We start from the raw sequence: 27682 nt of genomic DNA on the forward strand, positions 1-27682 counted from the left end.
CAGATAAAAGAAGTCAAGGAATGAATGACAGGGAAAAAAAAAATACTGCGACCTTATATGCCTATGAACTATGAGGATGAAACAAAGTCAGGGGCTTCCCTGGCGGTCCAGCGGTCACAGATCCACATGCCAATGCAGGGGACACAGGTTCGATCCCTGATCCAGGAAGAGCCCACGCGTGGAGGAGCGCCTAAGACCCTGCACCGCGCAACCCCTGAAGCCCGTGTGCCTACAGCCCACACCCCAAAAACAAGAGGAGCCACCGCAATGAGGAACCTGAGCTTGGCAACGAAGAGAGTAGCCCCCGCTCACCGCAACTAGAGAGAAGCCTGCACAGCAACCAAGACCCAGCACAGCCAAAAGTGAATCATTAAAATAATACATAAATAAAAACAAAGTCAGAAAACAGGCAGCTTCCCTGTGGTGGCGCAGCAGAGGCTGGAGGGTACGCATCCCCGTGGGGAGGTGTGGAGGTTTGTCTTGAAGCCAGTATACAAGAGAGCAAGACACAAGGATTTCTCAAGATGCTTTCATTTACACTTCACACGACAGAGAAAGATGTCAACTGTCCACAGTAAGGATGCTTATTATTACTCTTCAGGTAAGGTGGTTGTTGTGGGGAGGCGGGGACAGACAGATCAAGGGAGAGTTAACTTTCTTCAAAGCCTCTTTTAGGTATAGCTGTTGTTTGACAAAATTTAGCTGAAGGATTACCTTCTTACAAAATATATAATTAAATACGTTTTCAGCATCTTACTTCAAGGAATCTCTGTGAGATGGCAGAGGGAATGGGACAAAATAATGACCACTTTCTATTTCTTCTGTAGGCCAAAAGAGATGTTTTCCTACACACAGGCGTTTTAAGTACCCTAATTACCAGGGTACCATCTTCCCTCAAACCACAAATTACAGGATATGGAAAGAAAAAAAATCTACTCATTCATGTCTTCATCCAAACAAACATTCATCAAGTTCCCACAGAGGGCCAGGTACTATTCTAGAAGCAGGAGAATTTGAGGAATCAAGTTTCAGGGTGGAGTGCGGGTGTGGCAGGGACCCAGGACAAACAGCAACATGATCTAGCGAGACAAATACACGAATAAGGGGGCAGCGCTGTCCTGGAGTCCAGAGAAAGCGAGAGTAACTGCGCTCCGAGGCCAGCTCCAGAGAGGCACCCTGCCACCCCAGCCCTCCTACCAGCTCTGCGGCAGCAAGAACACCACTTGAATTCACCAATGCTCACTGGAAAATGGTAAGGCCAACCCACCCAGGTGGCCAGGCAGCATGGAGGATACAGAGAATGCCTGTGGAAGCCTGTGTACACAGCGAAGAGCCACTCCAGGTGGGGCCGAGGCGTCCCCAGCCTGGAGCATGGCCTCGGCAGGCAGACACAGGCTAAGAGGCAAAGGACACGGCTAGGGACTGGCCTCGTGGGCTGAACCAGGGGCAGCGGCTAGAGAGAAGGCCTGGAGCACCGATGAGCTCCAAACTCTGAAGGATCTCAAATACGAGGCTTAAGAATGTGCGGTGCACCCTACAGGCAGTGGCTAAGATTTTAGGCAAGAAAGGGACAATCACATGTAAGGTTTTCAAAAAGACTTCAGAAAGAAAATAAAACAAACACAGATCAAATAGAGAGGAGAAGAAACAGGAGACGAGAGAGGGATCATTTAGGAAGCCCTTGTAATTGTCCAGGCACACCTCCCCTGCCCTGCCCCCAGTGGTACCTGAGTCAGGTGGGAGACGGCACAGAGAAGAAAGGACAGGTGAGAAGAGTCGCCAACAATAAGGTCGGGTGGCCTGGGAGACTCTGATGAATGTCTCCTCAGCAGGAAAAAAAAAAAAACAAAAAAACAGTCTGGCCACATTAGAGGGATCATGTTTCAAACACAGGTAAATTACAGAGGATTAGAAATTCCTGAAGTTCCAGCAAAACTGAGTAAACAGAAGGTCAACAGCCCTGTGTGCTGTGGTTAAATCCATGAAGCCCATCCCTGGGACTAGAGGGCAAATCCTGCCAAAATGACTGTGCTCAGCAAGGCTTACACCAAGGTGGCCAGGACTTGACACTCTCACCTGGGGAGGGGGAGCTGCCTCCATCGAGCAGACTCCACCCACTCACCTTCCGACACCTGCTTTCGGGATACCTGTCTCAGGTCATTTTTCCTCTGTCACAGCCAGCACGCTCACTCAGGAACTCATGGGGAGAATCTCACACCAGCGTCCACTTACAGCCACATGAGCCAACCGTCCGCAGAGTGTCAGCACCGCCTGGTTCCAGCACCTGGCCACAGGGTTCTGGCTGTCACCTGAACCCACCTTTGGCAGACAGCCAGCTGAGTGCCCTGGGAGCCTGGGCTATGAAGCAACTCAAAACAAAACAAAATGCCAAAACCGAAAGCAAACCCTTGGGACTGAGAAAGATCACAGGCTGCTACTGCTAAGTCGCCTCAGTCGTGTCCGACTCTGTGCGACCCCACAGATGGCAGCCTACCAGGCTCCACCATCCCTGGGATTCTTCAGGCAAGAACACTGGAGTGGGTTGCCATTTCCTTTTCCAACGCATGAAAGTGAAAAGTGAAAGTGAAGTCGCTCTCTAAGTGTCCGACTCTTCGTGACCGCATGGACTACAGCCTACCAGGCTCCTCCGCCCATGGGATTTTCCAGGCAATAGCACTGGAGTGGGTTGCCATTGCCTTCTCCGGAAAGATCACAGGACTTGGAAACAAAAATCCATACATATGCACACACCTCTAAGTCAAGGAAAAACAAATCAAATATTTTAAGCTCATACTCTCTGCTGAGCACTGTGCAAGCTTGACATGGTACGTCTCAACCCTCAAACTAATACAGAGGTGGGATGGGGGGTGGTGAGCTTGACTATACATGTTCCTACTAAGAGAACAGGTCCAGGGAAGGTTAGAGGATGGGCCTAAGGTCACTCTGCCAGTACAAAGTAGAACGCACAACTGAAGCCCAGACCCAAGAGACCAGAGCAGAAGCTATGGCTGTCCCGCACCGGCCCCTGGTCACAGGAGATCTCTCGGGACAAGGACCCACCCAACAAGAGACCCACCACCACTGCGCTCACCTCGGAATGTGCAGCACGGCCTGGTCATGAGCCATCCTTCACGTGTGTTCCTTCAAACCAGTAAATTCCCAATCCACCAGTGCCAGAGAACTTGCCTCTCAAAGGATTTTTCAAGAGCCAGCCAGCTCCAGAGAAGATCCAACATAAAGGACCAAAAACCATTAACCAACAGCTCCGTGTGGCCAGCCGCAATCCCCCACAGGCTCCAGAAGAATCAAGCCAGAGACATCACAGGGTGTGCACGCAGAAATAAACCTGAGAGGCCAGCCTCCACCGTGCACAGGTACGTCTGGCTTGAACACTTAGTGTTAATGCAGGAGGCGAGGGCTTCTCATCCCCAGAGAAATCCTGCGTAGAATATATCCTGCCAAAATAGCCCAATGATTAATCCCATCAATATCTAAAGTGATGGAACAGATCTGAGTTTTTAGTATATGATAACTATGGAATTTCAAATAGTGAGGAGAGAACAGACTAGTCAATAAATGCTGATGAAGAATTTGGTTAACCAACTAGGAAACAATTAAGTCATATCCTTACAGCAAGTGCAAAAATAAATATCACATCATATGCCAAATTAAATGCAATACATTGACTCTACCTTAAATTGTTTAAAAAAGAATGAAACGCAAGATTAAAAAAATAACCAGATGATGTTTTATATCAGAGGCTGGCAAGCTTTTCTGGTAAAGGACCAGACAGTAAATATTTCCAGCTTTTCGGGTCACACAGTCTCCGCTGCAGCAAGTCAAGTGTGCTGTGGTACAGAAGTCATCTTACACAGTAGGTGGACAAACAGGTGTGGCTACATTCCAATAAAACTTCAGTTACGGAAACAGAAGTCTGAATTTCACTAATTTTCTTATGTCATGAAATATAAATTTTTTTCAGTCATTTAAAAATGCCATTCAAAATCTCTTAGGACTGAAGGTGTCATGGAGGACGGGGTGGGCGTGGTTATTAAACGGCAGCAGGAGGGAGCCCTGCTGTGCGGAAAGAGCTGGCATGTTGACTGTGGTGGTCCTGGTTACAGAAATCTACACACGTGATAGAACTGTAGAGAGCAAACAACGGGCATGAGTGTACACACAAAGGAGCACTTGTGAAACAGCTGAAATCTGGACGAGTTCTGTGGATTGTACCAGTGTCAATGTGCTGGTATTGTTACGCAAGATGTTAGCTTTGGAGGAAACTAGATAAAGAGCACCTGGAATCTTCTTATACACACTTTCAGTGAATCTATAATTGACTGTGAATTATAATTATTTCAAAATAGAAGGTTAACAACAACAATTCTTTACTCATGAGTTATATATATTTAAAAAAAAACAAGGTAGCTGGCCAGAGTTAGCTTCTTGGATTTCATTTGCTGTTTCCTAATTTAGATGAAGTAATGCTAATTTAGTAAAGTAATGCTCAAAATTCTCCAAGCCAGGCTTCAGCAGGAAGCCTGAACTTCCAGATGTTCCAGCTGGTTTTAGAAAAGGCAGAGGAACCAGAGATCAAATTGCCATCATCCGATGGATCACTGAAAAAGCAAGAGAGTTCCAGAAAAACATTTATTTCTGCTTTATTGACTATACTAAAGCCTTTGACTGTGTGGATCACAATCAACTGTGGACAATTCTTCAATACCAGACCACATGACCGGCCTCTTGAGAAACCTATATGCAGGTCAGGAAGCAACAGTTAGAACTGGACATGGAACAACAGACTGGTTCCAAATAGGAAAAGGAGTACGTCAAGGCTGTATATTGTCACCCTGCTTATTTAACTTCTATGCAGAGTACATCATGAGAAACGCTGGACTGGAAGAAGCACAAGCTGGAATCAAGATTGCCGGGAGAAACATCAATAACCTCAGATATGCAGATGACACCACCCTTATGGCAGAAAGTGAAGAGGAACTAAAAAGCCTCTTGATGAAAGTGAAAGAGCAGAGTAAAAAAGTTGGCTTAAAGCTCAACATTCAGAAAACGAAGATCATGGCATCTGGTCCCATCACTTCATGGGAAATAGATGGGGAAACAGTGGAAACAGTGTCAGACTTTATTTTGGAGGGCTCCAAAATCACTGCTGGAGAAGGCAATGGCACCCCACTCCAGTACTCCTGCCTGGAAAATCCCATGGATGGGGGAGCCTGGTAGGCTGCAGTCCATGGGGTCGCTAAGAGTCGGACACGACTGAGTGACTTCCCTTTCACTTTTCACTTTCATGCACTGGAGAAGGAAATGGCAACCCACTCCAGTGTTCTTGCCTGGAGAATCCCAGGGACGGGGGAGCCTGGTGGGCTGCCGTCTATGGGGTCACACAGAGTCGGACACGACTGAAGTGACTTAACAGCAGCAACAGCAAAATCACTGCAGATGGTGATTGCAGCCATGAAATTAAAAGACGCTTACTCCTTGGAAGAAAAGTTATGACCAGCCTAGACAGCATATTCAAAAGCAGAGACATTACTTTGCCAACAAAGGTCCGTCTAGTCAAGGCTATGGTTTTTCCAGTTGTCATGTATGGATGTGAGAGTTGGACTGTGATGAAAGCTGAGCACCGAAGAACTGATGCTTCTGAACTGTGGTGTTGGAGAAGACTCTTGAGAGTCCCTTGGACTGCAAGGAGATCCAACCAGTCCATTCTGAAGGAGATCAGCCCTAGGATTTCTTTGGAAGGAATGATGCTGAAGCTGAAACTCTAGTACTTTGGCCACCTCATGCGAAGCGTTGACTCATTGGAAAAGACTCTGATGCTGGGAGGGATTGGAGGCAGGAGGAGAAGGGGATGACAGAGGACGAGATGGCTGGATGGTATCACCGACTTGATGGACGTGAGTTTGAGTGAACTCTGGGAGTTGGTGATGGACAGGGAGGCCTGGCGTGCTGCAATTCATGGGGTCGCAGAGTCAGACACGACTGAGTGACTAAACTGAACTTAGATGAACAGTATATAAAATCCTGTGCTTTGGAAAAACTTTCCAGAGTTTCTACTTTCCAGAGTAGAATCCATAAAGGAAGAGCAACAGATTTAACAATTTTTTTCTTCATGTCAGCAAAACAATAAAAGTAGAAATATAAACAGCAAACTGGGAAAAGGATTTGAACATGTATGACCACAGACTGATTTAAGATATTAAGGGTTCAGGAAACCAATATTAAAGACAGACAGAGCCTGGTATAAAAATGGACAATACAGTAAATAATAATTGTTCTGGGATATTATGCAGCCACAAAAAAGAAAATAATGCCATTTGCAGCAACATGGATGGACCTAGAGATTATCACACTAAGTGAAGTAAGTCAGACAGGAAAAGACAAATATCATTTGATATCACTGGGAAATCCCAAGGACAAAGGAACCTCACGGGCTGCAGTCTATGGAGTTGCAAACAGCTGGACACAACTGAGCAACTAACACACACATATACACACATATGTGGAATCTTAAAAAATTATACAAATGAACTTATATACCAAACAGAAATAGACTGACAGACATAGAAAGCCAACTTATGGTTACCAAAGGGAAAAGGTGGCGGGGAGGGATAAATTAGGAGTTTGGGATTAACACATACACACATATATAAGACAGATAACCAAAAAGATGTACCGAATCCCTCTGTTGTATACCTGAAGCTAACCCAACATTGTAAATCAACTATATTTCAATAAAAAAAAAATAATTGTTCAACTTCAACAGTAATCAACAAAATGAAAATTAAGACAAGATATCATTTCTCCTGTCAAATTAGTGCAGATTAAAAAGATTACCTCTGGTTCTAAACTCATGCTGTTTCTACTATACCATACTAAAATAGACTCTCGAGAGTCCCTTGGACAGCAAGGAGATCAAACCACTGAATCCTAAAGGAAATTAACCCTGAATATTCATTGGAGGGACTGATGCTGAAGCTGAACTCCAATACTTAGGACACCTGATGCAAAGAGGCGATTCACTGGAAAAGATCCTGATGCTGGGAAAAACTGAGGGCAGGAGGAGAAGGGGAAGACAGAGGATGAGATGGTTGGATGGCATCACCAACCGAATGAACACAAGTTTGAGCAAACTCAGGGAGACAGTGAAGGACAGGGAAGCCTGGTGTGCTGCAGTCCAGGGGATCACAAAGAGTCAGACAGTTTAACGACTAAACAACAACAACATTAAAAAAATATTCAGGACAACAATAAAATAAAATGGCTTTTTCCAAGCTCTGTTCAGAGCCAGAAGAGCAAGCAAAGAAAAGAAAGTGAAGTCGCTCAGTCGTGTCCAACTCTTTGCGACCCCATGGACTGCAGCGTGCCAGGCTCCTCTGTCCATGGAATTTTCCAGGCAAGAATACTGGAGTGGGTTGCCACTTCCTTCTCCAGGGGATCTTCCTGACCCAGGGATTGAACCTGGGTCTCTCACACCTCAGGCAGACTCTTTACCATCTGAGCCACCAGAGAAGAGCAAGGAAGGACCCTGTAAGTAAGAAGAGAGACTGTGGGCTGGGTGACAACCCGATGGTTCAGAGACTCTGTGATGGGCTGAACTACCTTTATCAGCTATGAGAAAATGTTGGTGATAGAACTAACGTCCCCTCCTTCAATCTGCAGCCATACCTAGGTGTCATCAATACCTCTGTCAAGAACAGAGATGCAGGAGGCATGACCCACATGTATTTGTCTTCAATGACCCGTGTGTTTTTCCTCTGTCAGCTGAGACTAACAGCAGACGGTAATATTTATACCCAGTGAGTTTCATCTTCCTATGAAATTCAAGTCCAGGAAAACAGACAGTCCTCAAAATCACCCAAGGAAGCAAAGGACACAAACGACAGTCGGCCAAATGGTGTACTAAAACTCAGAGTAAGGAGCAAGTTTTTCTACGCACGGTGGTGTTACTACAACAGGGGAGGAGTCTGTGCAAAGCAGGCAGGAAACCCATTCTTTTGGTGTAAAGATAACAGCTTCCAAAAGTCCAAGTAAAAGGCCCAGAGATCTCCTTCCAGCTGCTATCAGCAAATCCACACATCACGTGTTCAGGACTCTAGAGTGCTTTCCTTTTCCTTAGGCTGTGCCAAACAGGTCCTGTGATTGCTTTTTATTTAACTGTGGCAAAATACATAGAACATGAAACGTAACCATCTTAGTCATTTTTAAGTGTACAGTTCAACAGTGTCAAGTACATTCATATTGTTGTGCAATTCATCTCTAGAACTCTTTCCATAACCTTCACCTACCTAATGTCCCTGTGTGCCTTAAGACTCAGCTCCAGAGATATTCCTGCTAAGATGCCTCCTTTCTTAACAGACCTCCCCATCCACTCCAGCACTTGCCCAGTTTGGGTCAGATATCCCCTACACTGCTATCATGCCTGTGTCTACCCTTCTCAAAACACATTATCACCTGCGCTGTGACTGCCTGTTTATTCACCTGCCTTTGTCCCAGAAGGTCTGAGGATCTATGGTCCTGGGATCAGTTATCTTTGTGTCTGGATCAGTTCATGTATTTTAAAGGACAGACCTAACAGTATCTCCCATCCCACATGTTTATCTGCAATGTGCCCTGGCCACTTCCCCATCAAGAGATGGAGGCTATCAACCCACCCTACTGAATCTGCACAGGCCCCATGTATGCTTTGAACAAAAGAATGTGGCGGAAACGATGCTGTGCCGATTCTGGGCACAGTCCTCACATGGCCCAGGAGCTTCCATTTCCCATCTCTTGGGATGCTCATTTTTGGGACACATCCTCCAGGAACCCAGCCAGCCTGCCTGGAGCAGTCCAAGCCACATGAAAATATCACTTGAGTTAACTGCCAGCCACAAGCCAATTTAGGCACCCAGCTCAAGCAAGCCTTCAGATGACCACATGAGATACACCAAGCAAGAACCATGTAGCTGAGTCCAGGGGATGCATAGAGCCACAAGGCATAAGAATAAACGTGTCTTGGGACTTCCCTGGTGGTCCAATGGCTAAGACGCCTCGTTTCCAATGCAGGAGGGCTGGGTTCAACCCCCGGTCAGAGAAGTAGATCCTGCATGCTTCAACAAAGATCTTGCATGTTGCGGTGAAAAGCGAAGCTCCCACATGCTACAACTAGGGCCTGGTGAAGCCAAATAAATATATACATATATTTTTAATGTGTCTTTTAACCTACCTCATTTGGGGGTGATCTGCTAAGCACAGTGCAAAGCCAAAACACCGTCCACCTGGTACACAGGGGGCACAAAGTGAAAGAACAATTAAATCAGCTCTGACATAACACGCAGCCCATAGCACTCAATTTAACAGCAGCTGCTGCTACTGAAATTATGTGGAAGGGGAACAAAGAGAAACTGGTGGAAAAGGCAGGTACATTCCTGCCAGTGAAAAATAACAAAATCCACTACGTCCACAGTGGGTATGCGCTGAGCCCTGGGGTTGACTCTTGCAGTCCATCAAATTCCACAGAAATGACAAGTGAAATATAAAATTAGGAATAAATCTGTTTTCAAAATCTGGAAAATGGGGATGGATGCCATCATTCAAAAAAATTTTGTTTTGCAGTATTTCTGGAAGAGATGCGATAAGACAGGATCGAATTTATATAAAAATCAAATTTAGCCAGAGTTGAGAGACCAACACCTAACTGGACCACGGTGGGAAATGCTGGATATGGCAAGGGTCTGAGAAAACCCCCAATTCAGAAGTAACTAAGCACAGAAGCACTGAGTTGGCAGGTGGGGTAAGGAAAAGGGAGTGGAGTGCTGAGTTTCTAACGCAACCTGAAGAAAGAGAAGAGGAAGGGGACGTCCCTGACGGCTCAGTGGTAAAGAATCTGCCTGCCAGTGCAGTAGACAGGGGTTTGATCCCTGGTCTGGGAAAATCCCTTATGCCGCAGAGCAACTGAGCCCATGCACCGCAACTATTAAGCCTGTGCTCCAGAGCCTGGGAACCATAGCTGCCAAAGATCTCTCACTCCAGTGCCCAGGCTCCCCAGCAAGAGAAGCCACGGCAATGAGAAGCCAGCGCACCTCAGCTAGAGAGCGTCCCCGATTGCTGCGACCAGAGAGAAGCCTGCACAACAGGAAGACCCAGCAAAGCCAAAAAAAGAATGAGACAAAAGAAAGAAAAGAGGAAGGGTATTTTTGGATCAACTGTGAAGTTCTCCATCTGCAGGGCAACTGTCTCCCCACTTCCTCAATTAAGAAAGGTCCACCCAGCCTATTGTCCTCTTATCTGCCCCCCACCCCGACAGGAAGCCTGCCCAAGAGCAAAGCCACGGATCGCTTCTCCAGCCTCTTCTTACCGCGTGGCATCCCATCCCAACCTAACCACTGCAGTCAGGCAAAGGCTGACCACACGGTCTCTGTGTATCGCTTATAGCCATGCTGCTGCTGCTGCTAAGTCACTTCAGTTGTGTCCAACGCTGTGCGACCCCATAGACAGCAGCCCACCAGGCTCCTCCATCCCTGGGATTCTCCAGGCAAGAATACTGGAGTGGGTTGCCATTTCCTTCTCCAGTGCATGCATGCATGCTAAGTTGCTTCAGTCATGTCCGACTCTGCAACCCCATGGAGAGCAACCCACCAGGCCCCTCTGTCCACAGGATTCTGCAGGCAAGAATACTGGAGTGGGTTGCCATTTTCTCCTCCAGCTTATGGCCATACATGCACGTTTGTATGCAAACATAGGTATGACATGGCCAAACAATTGCATGCCCCAGAGAAGGCCCAAGAGCAAATCTCATTACTTGGGACAACAGCATGTGCCTCTCCAAGAAGGGAGAAGCAGCCGAACCCCACATGCAGACCAGAAGGTCCACGCACCTCCGTCTAAAGGTGGTCAGCTCTTGCCCAATGCCAGGATCATCATCGTGGACACCGCATTGTGAGAGCACGTCTAGAGACATGATTGCTAAAACAAGTTAGATTCAATTTAAACAGAAAAGTAGAAATAGTCGAGTGGAATGAAATTAAAAATAAATCCATCATTCAGAAGGTCAAATCAATGAATCTTCCCAACATAAAGAATGAAAATATAACCTGATAAAATCAGCCCAGAAAAAGTGGAGCCTCCAAAAGTACAGACTAAAATCCAAACAGCCACAAGTCCTTTCTCCTAAAAAAGAGAATGAAGGAAAAGAAAAAAAAGAATGAATAAAAAGGATACAGACAAAGCAGTAAAATTGAAAGGCTTTAGAGTACAAATATCTAAGAAAAATATACACCTAAATACAAGCAGGCTGCTAAACCTCTCAATTTAAGAAGAAAACCCTAGGCATACGTGGAAGATCGGGTAAGCAAGAAAAGGAATCACCGGCACAGACTTCTCGCCTGGGACTCTGAACTGAGATCAAGGAATATTATGCAGTCATTAACAGAAAAGGAAGGGAGGGGAGGGAGGAACAGAGTTATGTACCATATGGAATGGTCTCTAAGATCTATAACTAGCGTACAGCAAGGCACAGGACTCTCTGTACAGTATGCTGCCATTTGACTTTCAAAAGGATTACAGGTGTGTACTTTCATATTCGCGCATAACATCTACGTCTAGAAAGCTTCTCCAGAAACTGGTAAACCTGGTTGCTTCTGGGGAGGGAAACCTGCTGCCAGAGGAAGGGAAATGATGGGGCCTGGGCAAAAAGGGACACTTTTCATCAGATACAATTTTGTATCTTCTGGATTTTGTGCCACGGCAATGCACTGGCAAAACACACCAAAAATTTTCAATCGCTCTCCCTCCCTCTTTCCTCCCCTTCTCACACACACAGTCAGATTTAAAGTAAAAACGACAAGCTATAGAATGGGAGAAAATACAATACACATATCTGATGAGCACCTGTATCTAGAATGTATCAAAAACTCTTAAAAAAGAATACATGTGAGATACATACCTATATATATACACACACACAATGAAATGTTATTCAGCCTTAAAATAGAAAAGTCTGCCATTTGCAATGACATGAATGAACATGGAGAACATTATTAATATTATGGAAAGTGAAATAAGTGGGTCACAAAAGGACAAATTCTGCATGATCCCACTGATCTGAGGAATCTAAAAGAGTTCATTTCATAGATGCATAGTCTGCTCTTTCATAGTTCATTCCCATAGATGGGAATGGGAAATGGGCTGGGGAATGGGAAGATGGGGCGGTATTAGTCAAAGGGTACAAAGTTTTCATTATGCAAGATGGAAAGTACTAGACATCTAATGTACCGCACAGCACCCACAGTTAACAGTAGTGAGGCTTCCCTGGGTAACACTCTCCGCTTCCACTACAGGGGTGTGGGTTCCATCCTTGGTCAGGGAAATTCTGCATGCAGTGAGCTGTGGCCAAAGAAAAAAATTAAAAAGAAAAAAACAATACTGCATTGTACACTTTAAAATTTGCTAAGATGGTAGATCTTATTACAAATAACAATATTAGGAATAGCAATATAAAGAGGGTAGGAGGAAACTTTTGGACATGATGGACATGTTTATGGCATAGTCGATAGTGACAATTTAAGCAGATACATACTTATCTCCAACTCAAATTATATACATTAAACATAAACAGCTTTCTGTATGTCAATCGTACCTCAATAAAGCGATTTTTAAAAGAAGAATATGTAACTAGTTCAGTATATATAGCATATTCAATATATAGAGAGATATGTATATATCTCAATAAGAAAAACAACCCTATAAATATAGGCAAAAGATTTGAAGATACTTTGAAAACGTATACAAATGGCCAATCAGCACGTGAAAAGAGGTTTAACGTCATCAGTAACCACATAAAAAAAGAAACGAAAGTGACAATGAGACACTACTACGCATCCACTAGAACTGACCAAACAATACCAAGCCTCAGCAAAGACGTGGAGCTGCTGGAACTCTGGGACACCGCAACTGTACTGCTAGACACTTACCCAAGAGAAAGGGAAACCTGTCAACTCAAGACAGGAACATGAATGTTCACAGCAGCTGTATTTGTGTCTGAGAATGCATCCATTCTCTGTAAGTCACACAGCTCACTGACACAGAACGGCTCACACCATTACTTTATAACCCTTTATTATTTCTGTAAGGTCAGGAATGTCTACTCTTTCACGTATGATTTTAGTACTTTGAATTGTCTCTTTTTCTTGGTCAATTCCAGCTAAAGGCTGCCAATTCTGTTGACTGTTTTCAAAGAATGAAATTTTGGTCCTATTAATTTTCTCTATTGTTTTCCTATCCTCTATTCCATTAATTTCCATTCTAATCTTAATTTCTTCCTTCTGTTTGCTTTAAAGGTTAGTTTGTTCTCTTTTCTTCAAGTGTAGTAGCTTAATTTGTAACAGCCCAAAGCTCAAAACAACCTACATATTCATTAATGAGTGAACGCATAAACAGATAGTGATTATATTCATTCAATGAATGAATGAATATAGTCAATAATTTTTTTAAAAAAAGAACTATAGATAGAGCAACAATATAAAGTCATCATGTTGAAAGAAACTAGACAAAAAGAGTATATATTTTATGATTCCAATTATACAAAATTCTAGAAAGTGCAAACTAACACAGTGACAGAAAGCAGATCAGTGGCTAACTAGGCCAAAGGTGAGGGAAAATATGAACTACGGAAGTGCATGAAAGCCTTGGGAGGTGACGCTCTGTATCAGGATTGTGATAGCGGCTCCACAGGTATGTATGCAAGAGTCAAAACTAACTGAATCACACACTTAAATGACACAGTTATTTTATATAAATTACACCCCAAGAAGTTACTTCTCAACAATGCTTTAAATTTATGTTTTTAAAGTGGAAAAGAAGGCAATCTCTATGTACGTCTCAAGAGGAAATACTCAGCCAAATCACCATTCAGACAAGAAAAGAATAATATATACCACTCAGCTGTTGTTATAGAATATATATCATCCAGGGTGGTTGTGTTTTTTTTCCTTAAGTTACTCTCAGACATAAAATATAGTTTACTGAAAAATAAATCAGATGAAGATTTGTTTGAGAAAGAAATATTAGTTTAAGGAAGAGCTGATAATTTGACTCAACTGTTAAAAAGAATTCATAAAATAGAAGAGGCATTAATTTAAAAAAAAATTTTTATCACAATGAGGAACTCAATAATTTCACTAAAACCTAAGAGAGGAAGTAAAAACTAACTCAAGGTCTCTCCTTGTTCTGGAGAAAGTTACAAATACTAATTAAAACTTGATTATGGTAGAAGAATATAATTATAGACATTAGTCAAATAGAAACAGGAAACAGAACTTGGAAGAAAATAAAATTGAACAAAAGCACACTTGATCAATGTATCCAAAGTCAGGAAAAGGAGAAAGAAAACAAAAAGAAAGCATAATAAATAGGAAATAAAGAATAAAAGTAAAATTCGACACAAAATATTAGCAAACTGAATCCAAGACTAAGTAGGACTCATTCTCAGTATAAATAAGTATAAGTAAGTATTAGGAAATTAACTATTTAAAATATCAATGCAGAAAAAAATAATTTTCATAGATGCTAATAAGGCATTTTATTAAACCCAATTCCATTCCTAATTTTTTTTAATTGGTAAGCAATGAATACAAAAAAAAAACTTTAACTTGATAAGAAAACAACAACAAACATATCTAATGAGAAAATACTCGATATATCCCCTTCAACAAGAAACAAGATAAAAATGCCCTCACTATTTTAAGAATTTCCATAGGTCTTGGTCAGTGCAAAAAAATGAAAAAAAATATATTTTAGGAAAGAAGCATTCAGTTGCAAAGTATATGATTCTCTTGGATTTCCAAGTAGAAAATAAATGAAAAATGATTCAAAACATGTTAGGAATTCAATAAGGTGGCTAAGTGCATGATAAAATTTCAAAAATAAATAGCTTCTGTACATACAGGCAATAAGAAACTGCAATTAACAGTAATTTTTATTTTAGAACTTTATCTTTTGATCTTGGGGCAGAGGAAGAGAAACAGGAACCTGAAAAGCCCAGAAATGCAATGGTCTGTCCAAAAGGGATTTGGCTAGAAGCACCTAGAACAGTGCCGGGCACTGGATAAATACTTTATGAATAAATGAATGGAATATGAGCTTCCTGATTAGGTCTGGTTCCTCTCATCTATTTCCTCTAGGAGGGAGTTCTGTTTTCTTGCCAGCTGAAACAGACCTTTCTTCTCAAGGTATACAGCTCACACATTAGAAAGATTTCTCTTCCTTTTTAGAATGTTGAATGAGCCAAGAGTAATTTACTCTTATTCAAACAAAACAAAAATCAAATAAAGGAGAGGAAGTGAAAATATCTACCATAATCAAGTCATGGCAATAATCACATCAATGGTAATGTAAATATGACATGATTGTGAATGTTTGTTGTGAGCTGTTTATTGGTTAAAGCTATCTATAATCTGGCCCTGAACTGCAGAAAATAACCCTAGAGCTGACTCAAGGTTTTCTTTCCCACAATTTATGCATTCTTTCTGTAGAACTGGGTCTATTTCCTCTTCCTTCTGTGCAGTCTTATAAAAATTCTTAACTACACAACCTTGCCATAGTCTAGGAAGCATTTTTCTTTTCTTTCACCTGTATTATGATGTTCTGAATGTTAACACACCACACGGTGCACATATGCCTACCACTGGTACCTTTCAAAACAGGCAAGGAATCTTTGTAGTCATCTAAAATATGTTGTTCATATCAATTACAAGGATCAGTCATGGGGCTTTCCTGCTGGCTCAGTGGTGAAGAATCCATCTGCCAATGCCGGAGACATGGGTTCGATCCCTGATCCAGGAGATTCCACACGCCATGAAGCAACTAGGCCCATACACCACAACCACTGACGCCCGCACACCCTAGAGCTCATGCTTCACAAGAGAGGCCACCACAGCGAGAAGCCTGCATACCGCCACCAGAAAGCAGCCCTCGCTCTCTGCAGCTAGAGGAAAGCCCACGCGGCAACAAAGACCCAGCACAGCCAAAAATAATAAACAAATGAAGTTGTGAGAACAGCTTTTGGGGCCTACTATGCATGTGACTGCAGCCATGAAATTAAAAGACATTTACTCCTTGGAAGGAAAGTTATGACCAACCTAGATAGCATATTGAAAAGCAGAGACATTGCTTTGCCAACAAAGGTCCGTCTAGTCAAGGCTATGGTTTTTCCTGTGGTCATGTATGGATGTGAGAGTTGGACTGTGAGGAAAGCTGAGCGCCAAAGAATCGATGCTTTTGAACTGTGGTGCTGGAGAAGACTCTTGAGAGCCCCTTGGACTGCAAGGAGATCCAACTAGTCCATTCTGAAGGAGATCAGTCCTGGGTGTTCATTGGAAGGAGTGATGCTAAAGCTGAAACTCCAGTACTTTGGCCACCTCATGCGAAGAGTTGACTCATTGGAAAAGACTCTGATGCTGGGAGGGATTGGAGGCAGGAGGAGAAGGGGACGACAGAGGATGAGATGGCTGGATGGCATCACCAACTTGATGGACATGAATTTGAGTGAACTCCGGGAGTTGGTGATGGGTAGCGTAGGGAGGCCTGGCGTGCTGCGATTCATGGGGTCACCAAGAGTCGGATACGACTGAGCGACTGACCTGACCTGAACTGAAGCATGTCATTAAGTTATCAGAACCACCTTACTAGCTCAGATGGTAAAGAATCTGCCTGCAATGCAGGCGACCCAGGTTTGATCTCTGGGTTGGGAAGGTCTCCTGGCTGAGGAAATGGCAACTCACTCCAGTATTCTTGCCTGGAGAATCCCACAGACAGAGGAGCGTGGCAGGCTACAGCATGGCAGGCTACAGTCCATGGATCCCAAAGAGTTGGACATAACTGTGCAACTAAGCTGGTATGCATGCACTATAATTCTCATTTTATTGACAGGATAAGAGAGGCTCAGGGCAGGTAAGTGACTTCCCAGCCAGTAAGTGATTATATTAGGACTCCCTTGGCTAACTCTCCAGGTTATGTTTTTTTCTTTCTACTCAGCTTCACCAGCTTCAAACCTACAGTTACTCTAACTCTTCTAATGAACAGTTTGAAATTACTTTGGTTTGGAACCAGAGGAGCAAAAACCCTTTATTCCTCTTGCTGCTGGCAACATTGTTTCTCATGATGGACAGATTCTCTCCATCCATTTCCTGCAACATCACAGACCAACAGAGAAATGAAGTTTCCCTGATTCACGAATAAGTCAACAGCAAGATTCTTCTGTCAGTTTCATCATAATTCAACCTCCAACAGAGTTTAAAATGGACAGTCTCGTGATTTTAAGTAAGCAGCCCAGCCTGTCAAGGTCAATACCTGAAAACATATTCAGCTATGTGATACCAAAACTTCTACAGCTTACAATCTTGGGACGCTATGGTGTGTCTTTAACGAATGTTATCCTTTTCCACTCACACATCCAAGAGAAGGATGATTTGAGAGAAACAAAAAACAGTGCCTATCTTCTTCAGAGTCAGGTTGAAAGTGGAGATGTGACCATTTTGCTCAAACCACAGCACTTGAGACACGCGTAGTAATCTGTGGGGACCTTCCTGGTGGCTCAGTGGCTAAGAGTTCACACTCCCAAAGCAGCATGCCCAGATCTGATCCCTGGTCAAGAAACTAGATCCCACATACCACAGCTAAAAGGATCTCATATGCCAGGACTGAGACCTAGCACAGCCAAATAAATAAATAAATATAAAGATTAAAAAAAGAAATCTGTAGATGCACGTTAGCCCCAAATTTGGATCTCAGTCTAAAAATCTAAACAGTCCAGTCTAAAATACTATATAAAATAGTACCTAGGTTACTCAAAAAGCTCCATAGATACCTACAATAATGTGCCGAACCTCCCAGAAGACCTGGGAAGGAGAATTTGGTTACACTGAAAAAGTCAAGTCCACTGAACTGTTTCAGACAGAGCTGTCGGTCTATCCCTAACATAAGCATGTATGCATGCTAAGTCAGTCACCTCAGTCGTGTCCAACTGTGTGTGACCCCACGGACAGCAGCCCACCAGGCTCCCGTGTCCACGGGATTCTCCAGGCAAGAAGACTGGAGTGGGTTGCCATTTCCTTCTCCATCACTAACATAACCACCCCCTGGTACCACGTCTTCCATTTGCATTTGTTTGTAAGTTGGTCATCCCTCTCTCTAAAAAGCTGCAACGAAGCCCAAAACCCCTCACCAGGATAAGGACTGCTACGAGGAAAACTGGGAGAAGAGCTCTGATCATCACTGGCTGAAAATGTGTCTCTTCCATGGAGCTAGGCGAGGGCCACGGCAGTCCTGTGGTCAGGGAGGGTGGGGGCAAGAGCATGAAACAGGGTCTGACAAGGTACAGACAGCTGGTGAAACACGGCAAGGTCCTGCTCCTCCTCAGTGACTTGAAGCAGGAAAGAAAAAAAGGTCTTAACCCCAGGGAAAAAATGATAGTTCAGAAAACTGAATGATCATTGGGAGAAAAGGGTAAAAGCTCACTCTGAGCTAGTATTCACCCGTATTTGATGAGAACAGATTAAAATCTACAGAAAAGGGCTTTCCTGGTGGTCCAGCGGTTAAGAATCCACCTTGCGATGCAAGGGACACTGGTTCGATTCCTGGTCCGGGAAGATTCCACACGCCTCAGAGCAGCTAAGCCTGTGGGTCGTAACTACCGAAGCCTGCGTGCCCTAGAACCTGTGCCCCACAACAAGAGAAGCCACCGCAACAAGAGGTCCGTGCACCAGAGCGAGAGAGGAGCCTCCACTCTCCACAGCAAAAAAGAGCCCGCACAGCAACGAAGACCCAGCAAAGCCAAAAAATAAATAAATATTAACAAAAAGCGACAGAAGAGCACCGTCTCCTCCCTCCCCTCGGTTAGCAGCTGAGTTGAGTCCTCTTTACCTCTGCGCAGTTTTAATTGTTTTCAGGCACGAACAACGTACACATCCCCCCGCACATGACTGCGAGTAAAAGCCCCATTTTTCTTTTTTTAATAATTTTTATTGGAGTGCAGCTGCTTTACAATATTGCGTTTCTACTGTACAGCAAAGTGAATCAGCCACGTATATACGCATATGCCCTCTTCTGGATTTCCTTCCCATCTAGGTCACCAGAGAACACCAGAGTAGAGTTCCCTGTGCTGTTTGGTAGGTTCTCATTAGTTATCCACTTTATACACAGTATCAGTAGTGTATATACTGTTTGTCTATTTGAAACACAGAGTTACACAAGGGTTGTTAATCAAGTTTTCCCTTTTTCATCAATACCAACTATTACTAACCAAATTAGGAAGAGAGAAGGAGGGCTCTTCCTCTCTGATTTGGTCAGGGAGCCTCCAAGGAAGGAAGGCCACACTCTCAAAGGGTCAGAGAATTACCTTCTGAGAAGCACCAGTGCACCCTTGCGAGGTAGCATTCACACCTGCACTACTCTCACACATGCACACAAGCGACAGCAGGCCACTCGTGGTTAGTAATGTTTCCTTTTTCACTTACTACATCTTGCCACTACTGCAAATGAGCGTGTGTGTATACTCTTTTAATACATTTTAAAGATTATCATGGTTTACAAAACTAGCTCCCTATTGGTGGATATTTAGGCTCCTTATCTTTTGCCATTAAAAATAACATTGCAACAAATACATTTGTGCACGTGTCTATTTATTGAGTCAGCACATACTTGGGTACTCACCCCATCCTAGGCTTTGTTCACGCACTGCCATTACAGCATCAAGCAATCAGAGCCCCTGGCCTCACGGAGTTTACAGTACAGTGTAGGAGATACACACGTCTGAGGGCGCGTTTCCTCTGAGTGAATCAGAGGATCCTTTTAAAGCAACTGATCTCAACCTTGGCTACACGTTATAATTGTCTGGAAAACCCTTTTTAAGAAATACTGGGCTCTGGACCATCCTAGACTCATGGGATCCAAATTTCTTGAGATGGGGCCCAGGCAACAGCATTGTCGAAGAAGTCCTCAGATGATGAGTGTTTAGCTACATAACATCTTGATTAGGATATTCACAATGACAGCGGAAATGAAGGACATATAAGGAACAGTGATGTCAGCTGTTCTCGCCTTCCGAGATGGCCTACACACTCTGCCTGTGGAGTGTGTTTCTTTCTAAATAAATCCGCTTCTTACCTATCACTTTGTCTCTTACTGAATTCTTTCTGCAGTGAGACATCGAGAACCTGAGCTTCACTGAGTCCTGAGACCAGCTGCAGGGAATCACACCTCGGCCACACCACACTGGAGTAAAGACCTGGAGAGACAGCCTGGCGCAACAGACCTCCCTGACTGCTCACACGAACTGCTCTCTGACCTGAGGCCTCTCGTCTGAAAACACAACAGACGTGCGGCCAGGGATACGCAGGCCATAGCAGTGGGCCTCCACATCAGGGCACACAGCTGCCCACAGGCGAAAGACCTAGATTCCTGCATTTTTAGGGAAAATCTGCTCTTGATAATACTTGGGCCCTGTACCTTTAATTTTTTCTTAAAAAAATAAAGTAAAAGCAGTGATGTTATATATAAAAACAGCATGTTTAAAAAAAGAGGCAAAGAATGATGTGGTTTCAAATACTTTCACCATAGGGAGATTATAATGTGCTAAAACAAGAATCACAGAAATACCTGGAAAGATGTGTTTAAAGCTAGAAAGGAAGATGTGGGAGTCCTAAGCCCTGCTGCAGTAGTAAAGTCCATCTAGAGATGAAACCTAAGGAACTAGCAAAGGGCAGAAAGCATGGCAGGACAGGCTCACCATCAGAACTTAGAAGGAAGGAGAGGAGGGCCCAGCGAAGCAGGGGCAGAGCAGGGGAAGGAAGGGCAAGAGAGGAGAGAATTAACTCATTCGGTGAATGAAGCATCCACTCTGTGCCAGGCACTGGGCCGTGAACAGAGTTTAAGACCCTGAGAGAAAAAAAGGCAGAGAAAGCATTGAGGGGAAGCTAGTTAATGTATCACTCAAGGAAAATGAGCACTGAACCAAGGGTCTAGAAACCTGGGTCCTGACCTCAACTCTGCCACAAACCAGCCGGGTGACCCTATCTGATATATCACTCCTCTCTCTGAGTCACAGTTTCCTCTACTGAAAAGAGAGGGTCCTGGAGGGAGAGACCACGGAGTCCTCTGCGGCAATAAAGGCCTGAGTCGTTAATGGCACAGAAACAGCTGCTGCGGTTCTCCCTGAGCTGCGAGCGGTCGAGGCAGGACCTGGCCGGTGGGGCTGGATGCTGAGGCAAGAGGAGGCAGATGGTGAGGCAGATGGGAGCAGCGCGCAAAGACTGCTCGTCCAAGGAGCCTGACGGTGACAGGAGAGCGAGCAGGCAGCAGGCAGCGAGCCCTGGGAGACTTCTCTAACAAGGGAGGCTGCTGGGGGGGAGGAAGAGGCTGGAAAAAACCAGAAACTGAGATGAGGGAAGAGACACAGGCTAAGATATACAGGGGTTGGTTTCATTTCCCTTGGCCTGAAACTGTGTTTTGTGTAAGAAACGCAACCCTACAGTGCCTAATGCAAATACACGCTCAAAACAGTGGGGAGTGGGTTTGGAAAACGATGCCAGTTTGCAGCAGTCGATGAAGAGAGTGGGCTCTAAGACTGGACAGATCCAAGTTCAAATCCCAGCCCCTCTCTTCCAGCTCTGTGACCTTGAATACATAAATGCAACTTCATCTTTCAAAGCCTGTATTTCACCAGCTGTCAAAGGAAAAGGAGATGGTAAATGCATGCTAGGGGAGTGCTCCGGGAGGATGCAGTATGGCTCCCAACCAAAATAAGTGCTCCCTAAAGGTTTGTAATGATCACAGACAGGTTACTACCGTCTCTGGGGTAAAGGTGGTAACTGTGGGGACACCCTGGATGGGGAAGACATCAGAACATAAGGAAAAGAGAAGAGAAGCAACAGTTAGGGACGTGACAACAGTCCCAAGCGGATGTTAAACATGACAGTCTGGGCATACAGGAGACCGTGTTAAGTTAGTCTAGATGTTGACTGGGGGATGGAGTGTTCCGGGCAAGCCCCACAGTCAACCCAGAATGGAGAAGCCAGCCTGGGGGACCCCAACTCACTGCAAGCATACCCCCAGAATGTCAACAGTCCTGAACCAGAAGACTGAGATGGTCAAGAGGTGATTTTAATAGGACCCGGAAACCAGGACGTCCAAAGGATACACTCTGCGCCAGCTTCACAGGGACCCCTCGTGCCGAAGGATTTCACACTAGGTTTAATGCTCTGCTATTACTATCTTGAAATTCTTAATAATTTTTTTTTAACAAGGGGTAAGAATTTTCATTTTGCACTGGGCTCCACAAATTACATGGCCAATCTTGGATATACATACGGTGGTGAAGAACAGTCACTGCATTAACATGCATACAATAAAAGCTAAAGGACTGAAAATTTTACTATTAACTCAGGCCAAAAAACAATTATTTAAATCATTGAAATCCCAACACTGACTAATTCAGAAGGCAAAAATGCAGTTGTTATCTTTAATAGCTAACCCAAGACCTCCTTCCAACGTGCTTCACTTAAAATTTTCTTTAATAAATTACTCTGACTACCCCCCTGGCATTCAGCACGTACCCCTGTCATCATGTTAAACAGCAGTGACTAATCTGTACTTCCCTGTCTCCCTTCCTGGACCTTGAGTGGCTAGAAGGTAAGGTCATCTGTTCATCTTTGCATTCCCCAAGCAGGGCACATGAGAGGCCCATATAAATCTCTGAGGAATGAACAAAAAGTCCAAGCGTCCTTCACTAGTGCTGATGCAAGTCATGAAATAAACAAGATTTACTGGACCAGACAGTGCAGAAAAAAGGCTGCTATACTGCATTTTTGCAGCACAGATGCTGACGCAGCAAGATGATAAGCCTAATTCCTTAGAATGTTGTTGTTTAGTTACCAGTCGTATGCAACTCTTTCGTGACCCCATGGACTGTAGCCTGCTGGGTTCCTCTGTCCATGGGATTTTCTAGGCAAGAGTACTGTAGAGGGTTGCCATTTTTCCTTCTCCAGGGGATCTTCTTGCACTGGTAGGTGGATTCTTTACCACTGAGCCACCAGGGAAGCCCTCCTGAGAACATACCTCTTCCCTAATTAAATAGCCTGAAAAGAAGGTCTAAGTTTCCACTTTCACAATAAAAGAATTATTCTACAACCATTTTTACTCTATACATCCAGTAAGCCATTTTTCACCTGGAATGTCTGAGCCCTGACCTGTCCCAGGTAATTGTTATTTCCAAAATGTAGGTAACTTAACTCCCAACGAACTTAATGCCTCCCACAGCACATAAGACAGAGGAGGTTCAAACACACGTACAAAAATTCATGTTAGTATTAATACTTCAAGTATTAATACGCTCTATTGATTCTAGTAAGAAATTATATTTAAAAGTACGTGTGTGTGTGTGTGAAGTCACTCAGTCGTGTCCAACTCTTTGAGACCCCGTTGACTGTAGCCCACCAGGCTCCTCTGTCCATGGAATTCTCCAGGCAAGAATACTTAAAAGTATATACACCCTCAAAGGGGAAAGAATAATTTTTTCAGCAAGTGATACTGAAAAACTGGATATTCACATGCACAAGAATGAAACTGGACCCTCTTCTTAATACCATATATAAAAATTAACTCAAAATGGATTAAAGACCCAAAACTACAAAACTTCTACAAGAAAACATGGCGGGGAAGCTTCATGCCACTGGAATTGGCAGTGATTTCTTCGATATGACACTAAAAACACACATAATAAAAGCAAAAATAGACAAATGAAACCACATCAAACTTAAAAGAATTTGTGCAAAGGACGAAATCAAAAGAGTTAATAGGCAAACTACGGAATGGGACAAAACATCTGTAAATCATATATCTGATAAGGGGTTAATATCCAGGATATAAAAGAACTCCTACAACTAAACAAAAAAAATCAGATAATCTGATTTTGACTAGACATTTCTCCAAAAATGATATACAAATAGCCAACAAGAATATGAAAAGATGCCCAGCATCCTTAGTCAGAGAAGTGCAAATCAAAACCACAAGATACAACCTCACAGTCATTAGGATGGCTACTACCAAAAAAATAGAAAAAAAATTAGTGCTGGTGAGGATGCAGAGGAATTGGAATCCTTGTGCACAGTTGGTGCGACTGTAAAATGGTGCAAACACTATAGAAAACAGTATGGAAGCTTCTCAAAACTTTAAAAATAGAATTAGCATATGATCCAGTTTTTATATATAAACTTTTGGGTTTATACATCCAAAAAAAAAAAAAATGAAGACAGGATCTTGGAGAGATAGCTGCACATCCACTGCAGCACTGGCAAGAGGTAGAAGCAACCTAAATGCCCATCAATGGATAACTGATTTTTTAAATGTAGTAGTGTTCTTGCCTGGAGAATCTCACGGATGGCAGAGCCTTATAGGCTGCCGTCTATGGGGTCGCACAGAGTCAGACACGACTTAGCAGCAGCAGCAGCAGCAGCAGCAGCAGCAGCAGCAGCAGCAGCAGCATACATACAATGGAATATTTTTCAGTCTTAAAAAAGAATATCCTATGACATGCTACACCATGGATGAACCTTGAGAACATGATTCTAAGCGAAATGAGCCAGTCACAAAAACACAAATACTGTATGATTCTATTTATATGAAGAATCTAAAGTAGAGGCTTCAAATTCATAAAGACAGTGGAATGGTGATTACCAAGGCCTGGGGGGAGGGAGATAATGGGAGCTGTTATATTTAATGAGTACAGGACTTTAGTTTTGCAAGATGAAGAACTTTGGAGATCAGTTTCACAACAATATGAATATACCTATCAAACTATATCCAATACTTTGGCCACCTGATGTAAAGAGACAATTCACTGCAACAGACCCTGATGCTGGGAAAGACTGAAGGCAGAAGGGAATGACAGAGGATGAGATGGTTGGATGGCATCACCAACTCAATGGACATGAGTCTGAGCAAACTCTGGGAGACAGGGAAAGACAAGGAAGCCCAGCATGCTGCAGTCCATGGGTCGCAAAGAGTCAGACATGACTGAGAGACTGAACAACTGAACTATATACCTAAAAATGGCTGAGATGGTTAAAAAACAAATAATCAGGGTATTTACAACCATCTCATTGTACATTCAAGTCTAAAACTACTACTAACTTCAAATGTCAAAATTATTGTAGAAAATTAAATAAATTGTATTTCATGTCTTTTCTTTTTTTTTTTGGCTTCACTACAGGGCGCTTACTCCTTGGAAGAAAAGTTATGACCAACCTAGATAGCATATTAAAAAGCAGAGACATTACTTTGCCAACAAAGGTCTGATAACATGTTGAAAAGCAGAGACATTACTTTGCCAACAAAGGTCCGTCTAGTCGAGGCTATGGTTTTTCCAGTCGTCATGTATGGATGTGAGAGTTGGACTGTGAAGAAAGCTGAGCACCGAAGACTTGATGCTTTTGAACTGTGGTGTTGGAGAAGACTCTTCAGAGTCCCTTGGACTGCAAGGAGATCCAACCAGTCCATTCTGGGTGTTCTTTGGAAGGAATGATGCTAAAGCTGAAACTCCAGTACTTTGGCCACCTCATGCGAAGAGCTGACTCATTGGAAAAGACTCTGATGCTGGGAGGGATTGGGGGCAGGAGGAGTAGGAGACGACAGAGGATGAGATGGCTGGATGGCATCACCGACTCGATGGATGTGAGTCTGAGTGAACTCCGGGAGATGGTGATGGACAGGAAGGCCTGGTGTGCTGCGATTCATGGGGTCGCAAAGAGTCGGACACGACTGAGCTACTGAACTGAACTGAACAGGGCAGCTGGAATCCGAGTTTCCCAAACAGGAATCTAACCCAAGTCTCCTGCATTGGAAGCATGGAGTCTTAATCACTGGACCACCAGGAAGTCTAATGTGTTTTTTTTTAAGCATACTGTGGTCCTTTGAACAACATGTGGGTCCTCTTATCACTGGATTTTCTCACTACAAAATCCAAGGTTGATTGAAACCATGGATGTAGAACTGTGCTGACTATAAAGTTAAAATGTGGATTTTCAACTGTGTTGGAGTCAGCACCCTAATCCCCAAATTGTTCAAGGGTCAACCATATGTATCTAAGAAACAACCCTAATGCTCATTAACTGCTGAATGGATAAACAGAAAGTAGTCTGTCCATCCGATGGAATATTATTCACCCATAAAAGGAATCAGTACTGATACACACAACATGGATAAACCTTTAAAACATTAGACTGAAGGCCACATATTCTATAACTCCATTTTTATGAAATATCCAGAATAAAAAAAATTCATGGAGAACAACAGCAGATTAGTGATTGCCAGGGGTTGGGAGTGGGGGAAATGGAGTGTCTGATAATAAAAATGAAGAGTTTTCTGGGGTCACAAGTTTTATGGGGTCCAGAAGTCACAAAAACCCTCTGGAATTAGATAATGGTGTCAGCTGTACAACCTTGTGAATATACTAAAAATCACTACATTGTATGTTTCTAAAAGGTGGCGTTAATGGTCTGTGCATATGGTATTGCTTAAATGGCAACCCACTCCAGAATTCTTGCCTGGAAAATCCCATGGATGGAGGAGCCTGGTGTGCTACAGTTTATGGGGTTGCAAAGAGTCGGACACGACTGAGCAACTTCACTCACTCAAAGTAGTGTGAGCTTGGTTTCTATTGTTTGCAAACGAAACTCCTGACCAGTACACCCCCTGAATTCAGTGAGTCAGAGCCTTCCTGAAGCTGCCTCCCCTCTACCCACCACTCCTGCAAAAGGACACTGCCAAGCTTTGGCGCAGACTGGTTCTTTTGCTCCAGTTACCCCTCTTTCCTGTCCATTTGGGAAACATCTACTTCACCCTCCAGCTTAAACAGCATCTCCTTTGGAAAAGTCACCACGCTCCTGAGCACCATCACTCCTTACCCCACCCCTACACGTTATTTCCATGTAGATGCCGTGGGTGCCCATCTGTCTCCTCTCGCTGGCCAGTTCAGCGCCCACTGACCTGACTTCCAACCACCAACACCCACACTTCTTGGCCCAACTGCTTCCCCCATTGCTGAACCTGCTTCGCCCATCCATGGGCAGGCTGGAAAAGTGCTCAGAATTTAATGCTCAAACACCACATCCATGCAGTGGTCAACTAGTAATTGACAAGGGCTGCTGTCTGAAGACCCAGCCCCTTCCCAGGGTGGGGATAACTGAGGTGCATGTTCTGTACAGGCTCCCAGGACCCCCAGTTATTGCTTCTAAGGCAGTTACAACACCAGCATTTTCATAGTACTTACTATGTGCCAGATACTATTCTAAACTTCAGAACACTACCTGAAATAATCCAAAATTTAACAAGGGAGACACTGAGGCATTACAAGGTTAAGGAACTTGACCAAGGCCGCAGTGCCAGTGAATATATCTAGGGTTTTCACATTCTATTGCATCTGGGTATATGTCTCCTCTCTTCTGCACTGGACCATGACTCTCTCAGGAGACAGATTTTTTTTTTTTTTTTTGGTCGAACCAGGCAGCATGTAGACTCTAAGTTCCCCAACCAGGGATTGAACCCTTTGCCCTCTGCAGTGAAAGTGCAGAGTCCTAACAACTGGACCACTAAGGAAGTCCCGAGAGATCTTTTTCTTTTTTTTTTAATCTTT

At 43.7% G+C, this 27682-nt stretch overlaps 1 protein-coding gene across 7 annotated transcripts in view; it reads right to left on the minus strand.

The window, feature by feature from the left end:
* SNX30 (sorting nexin family member 30) overlaps positions 1 to 27682 on the minus strand; it is a 109191-nt gene that overhangs the window by 71899 nt on the left and 9610 nt on the right. The window contains exons 2-3 of one of the 7 annotated variants that reach the window (XM_060408907.1): positions 9227 to 9278; positions 7958 to 8175 (exon numbers count right to left, since the gene is read on the minus strand). The exons of 4 other annotated variants lie outside the window; for them this stretch is intronic. In XM_060408907.1, coding sequence (XP_060264890.1) covers positions 7958 to 8098 — 141 coding nt within the window. In that variant the 5' untranslated portion in view covers positions 8099 to 8175; positions 9227 to 9278. Of the gene's footprint in view, positions 1 to 1727; positions 2301 to 7957; positions 8176 to 9226; positions 9279 to 27682 lie in introns of those variants that run through there. 2 more of the 7 variants (XM_060408908.1, XM_042242881.2) reach the window with 2 other exon arrangements.

This window comes from Ovis aries, chromosome 2 (assembly GCF_016772045.2).
Source record: "Ovis aries strain OAR_USU_Benz2616 breed Rambouillet chromosome 2, ARS-UI_Ramb_v3.0, whole genome shotgun sequence".
NCBI classification, from domain to species: Eukaryota; Metazoa; Chordata; class Mammalia; order Artiodactyla; family Bovidae; genus Ovis; species Ovis aries.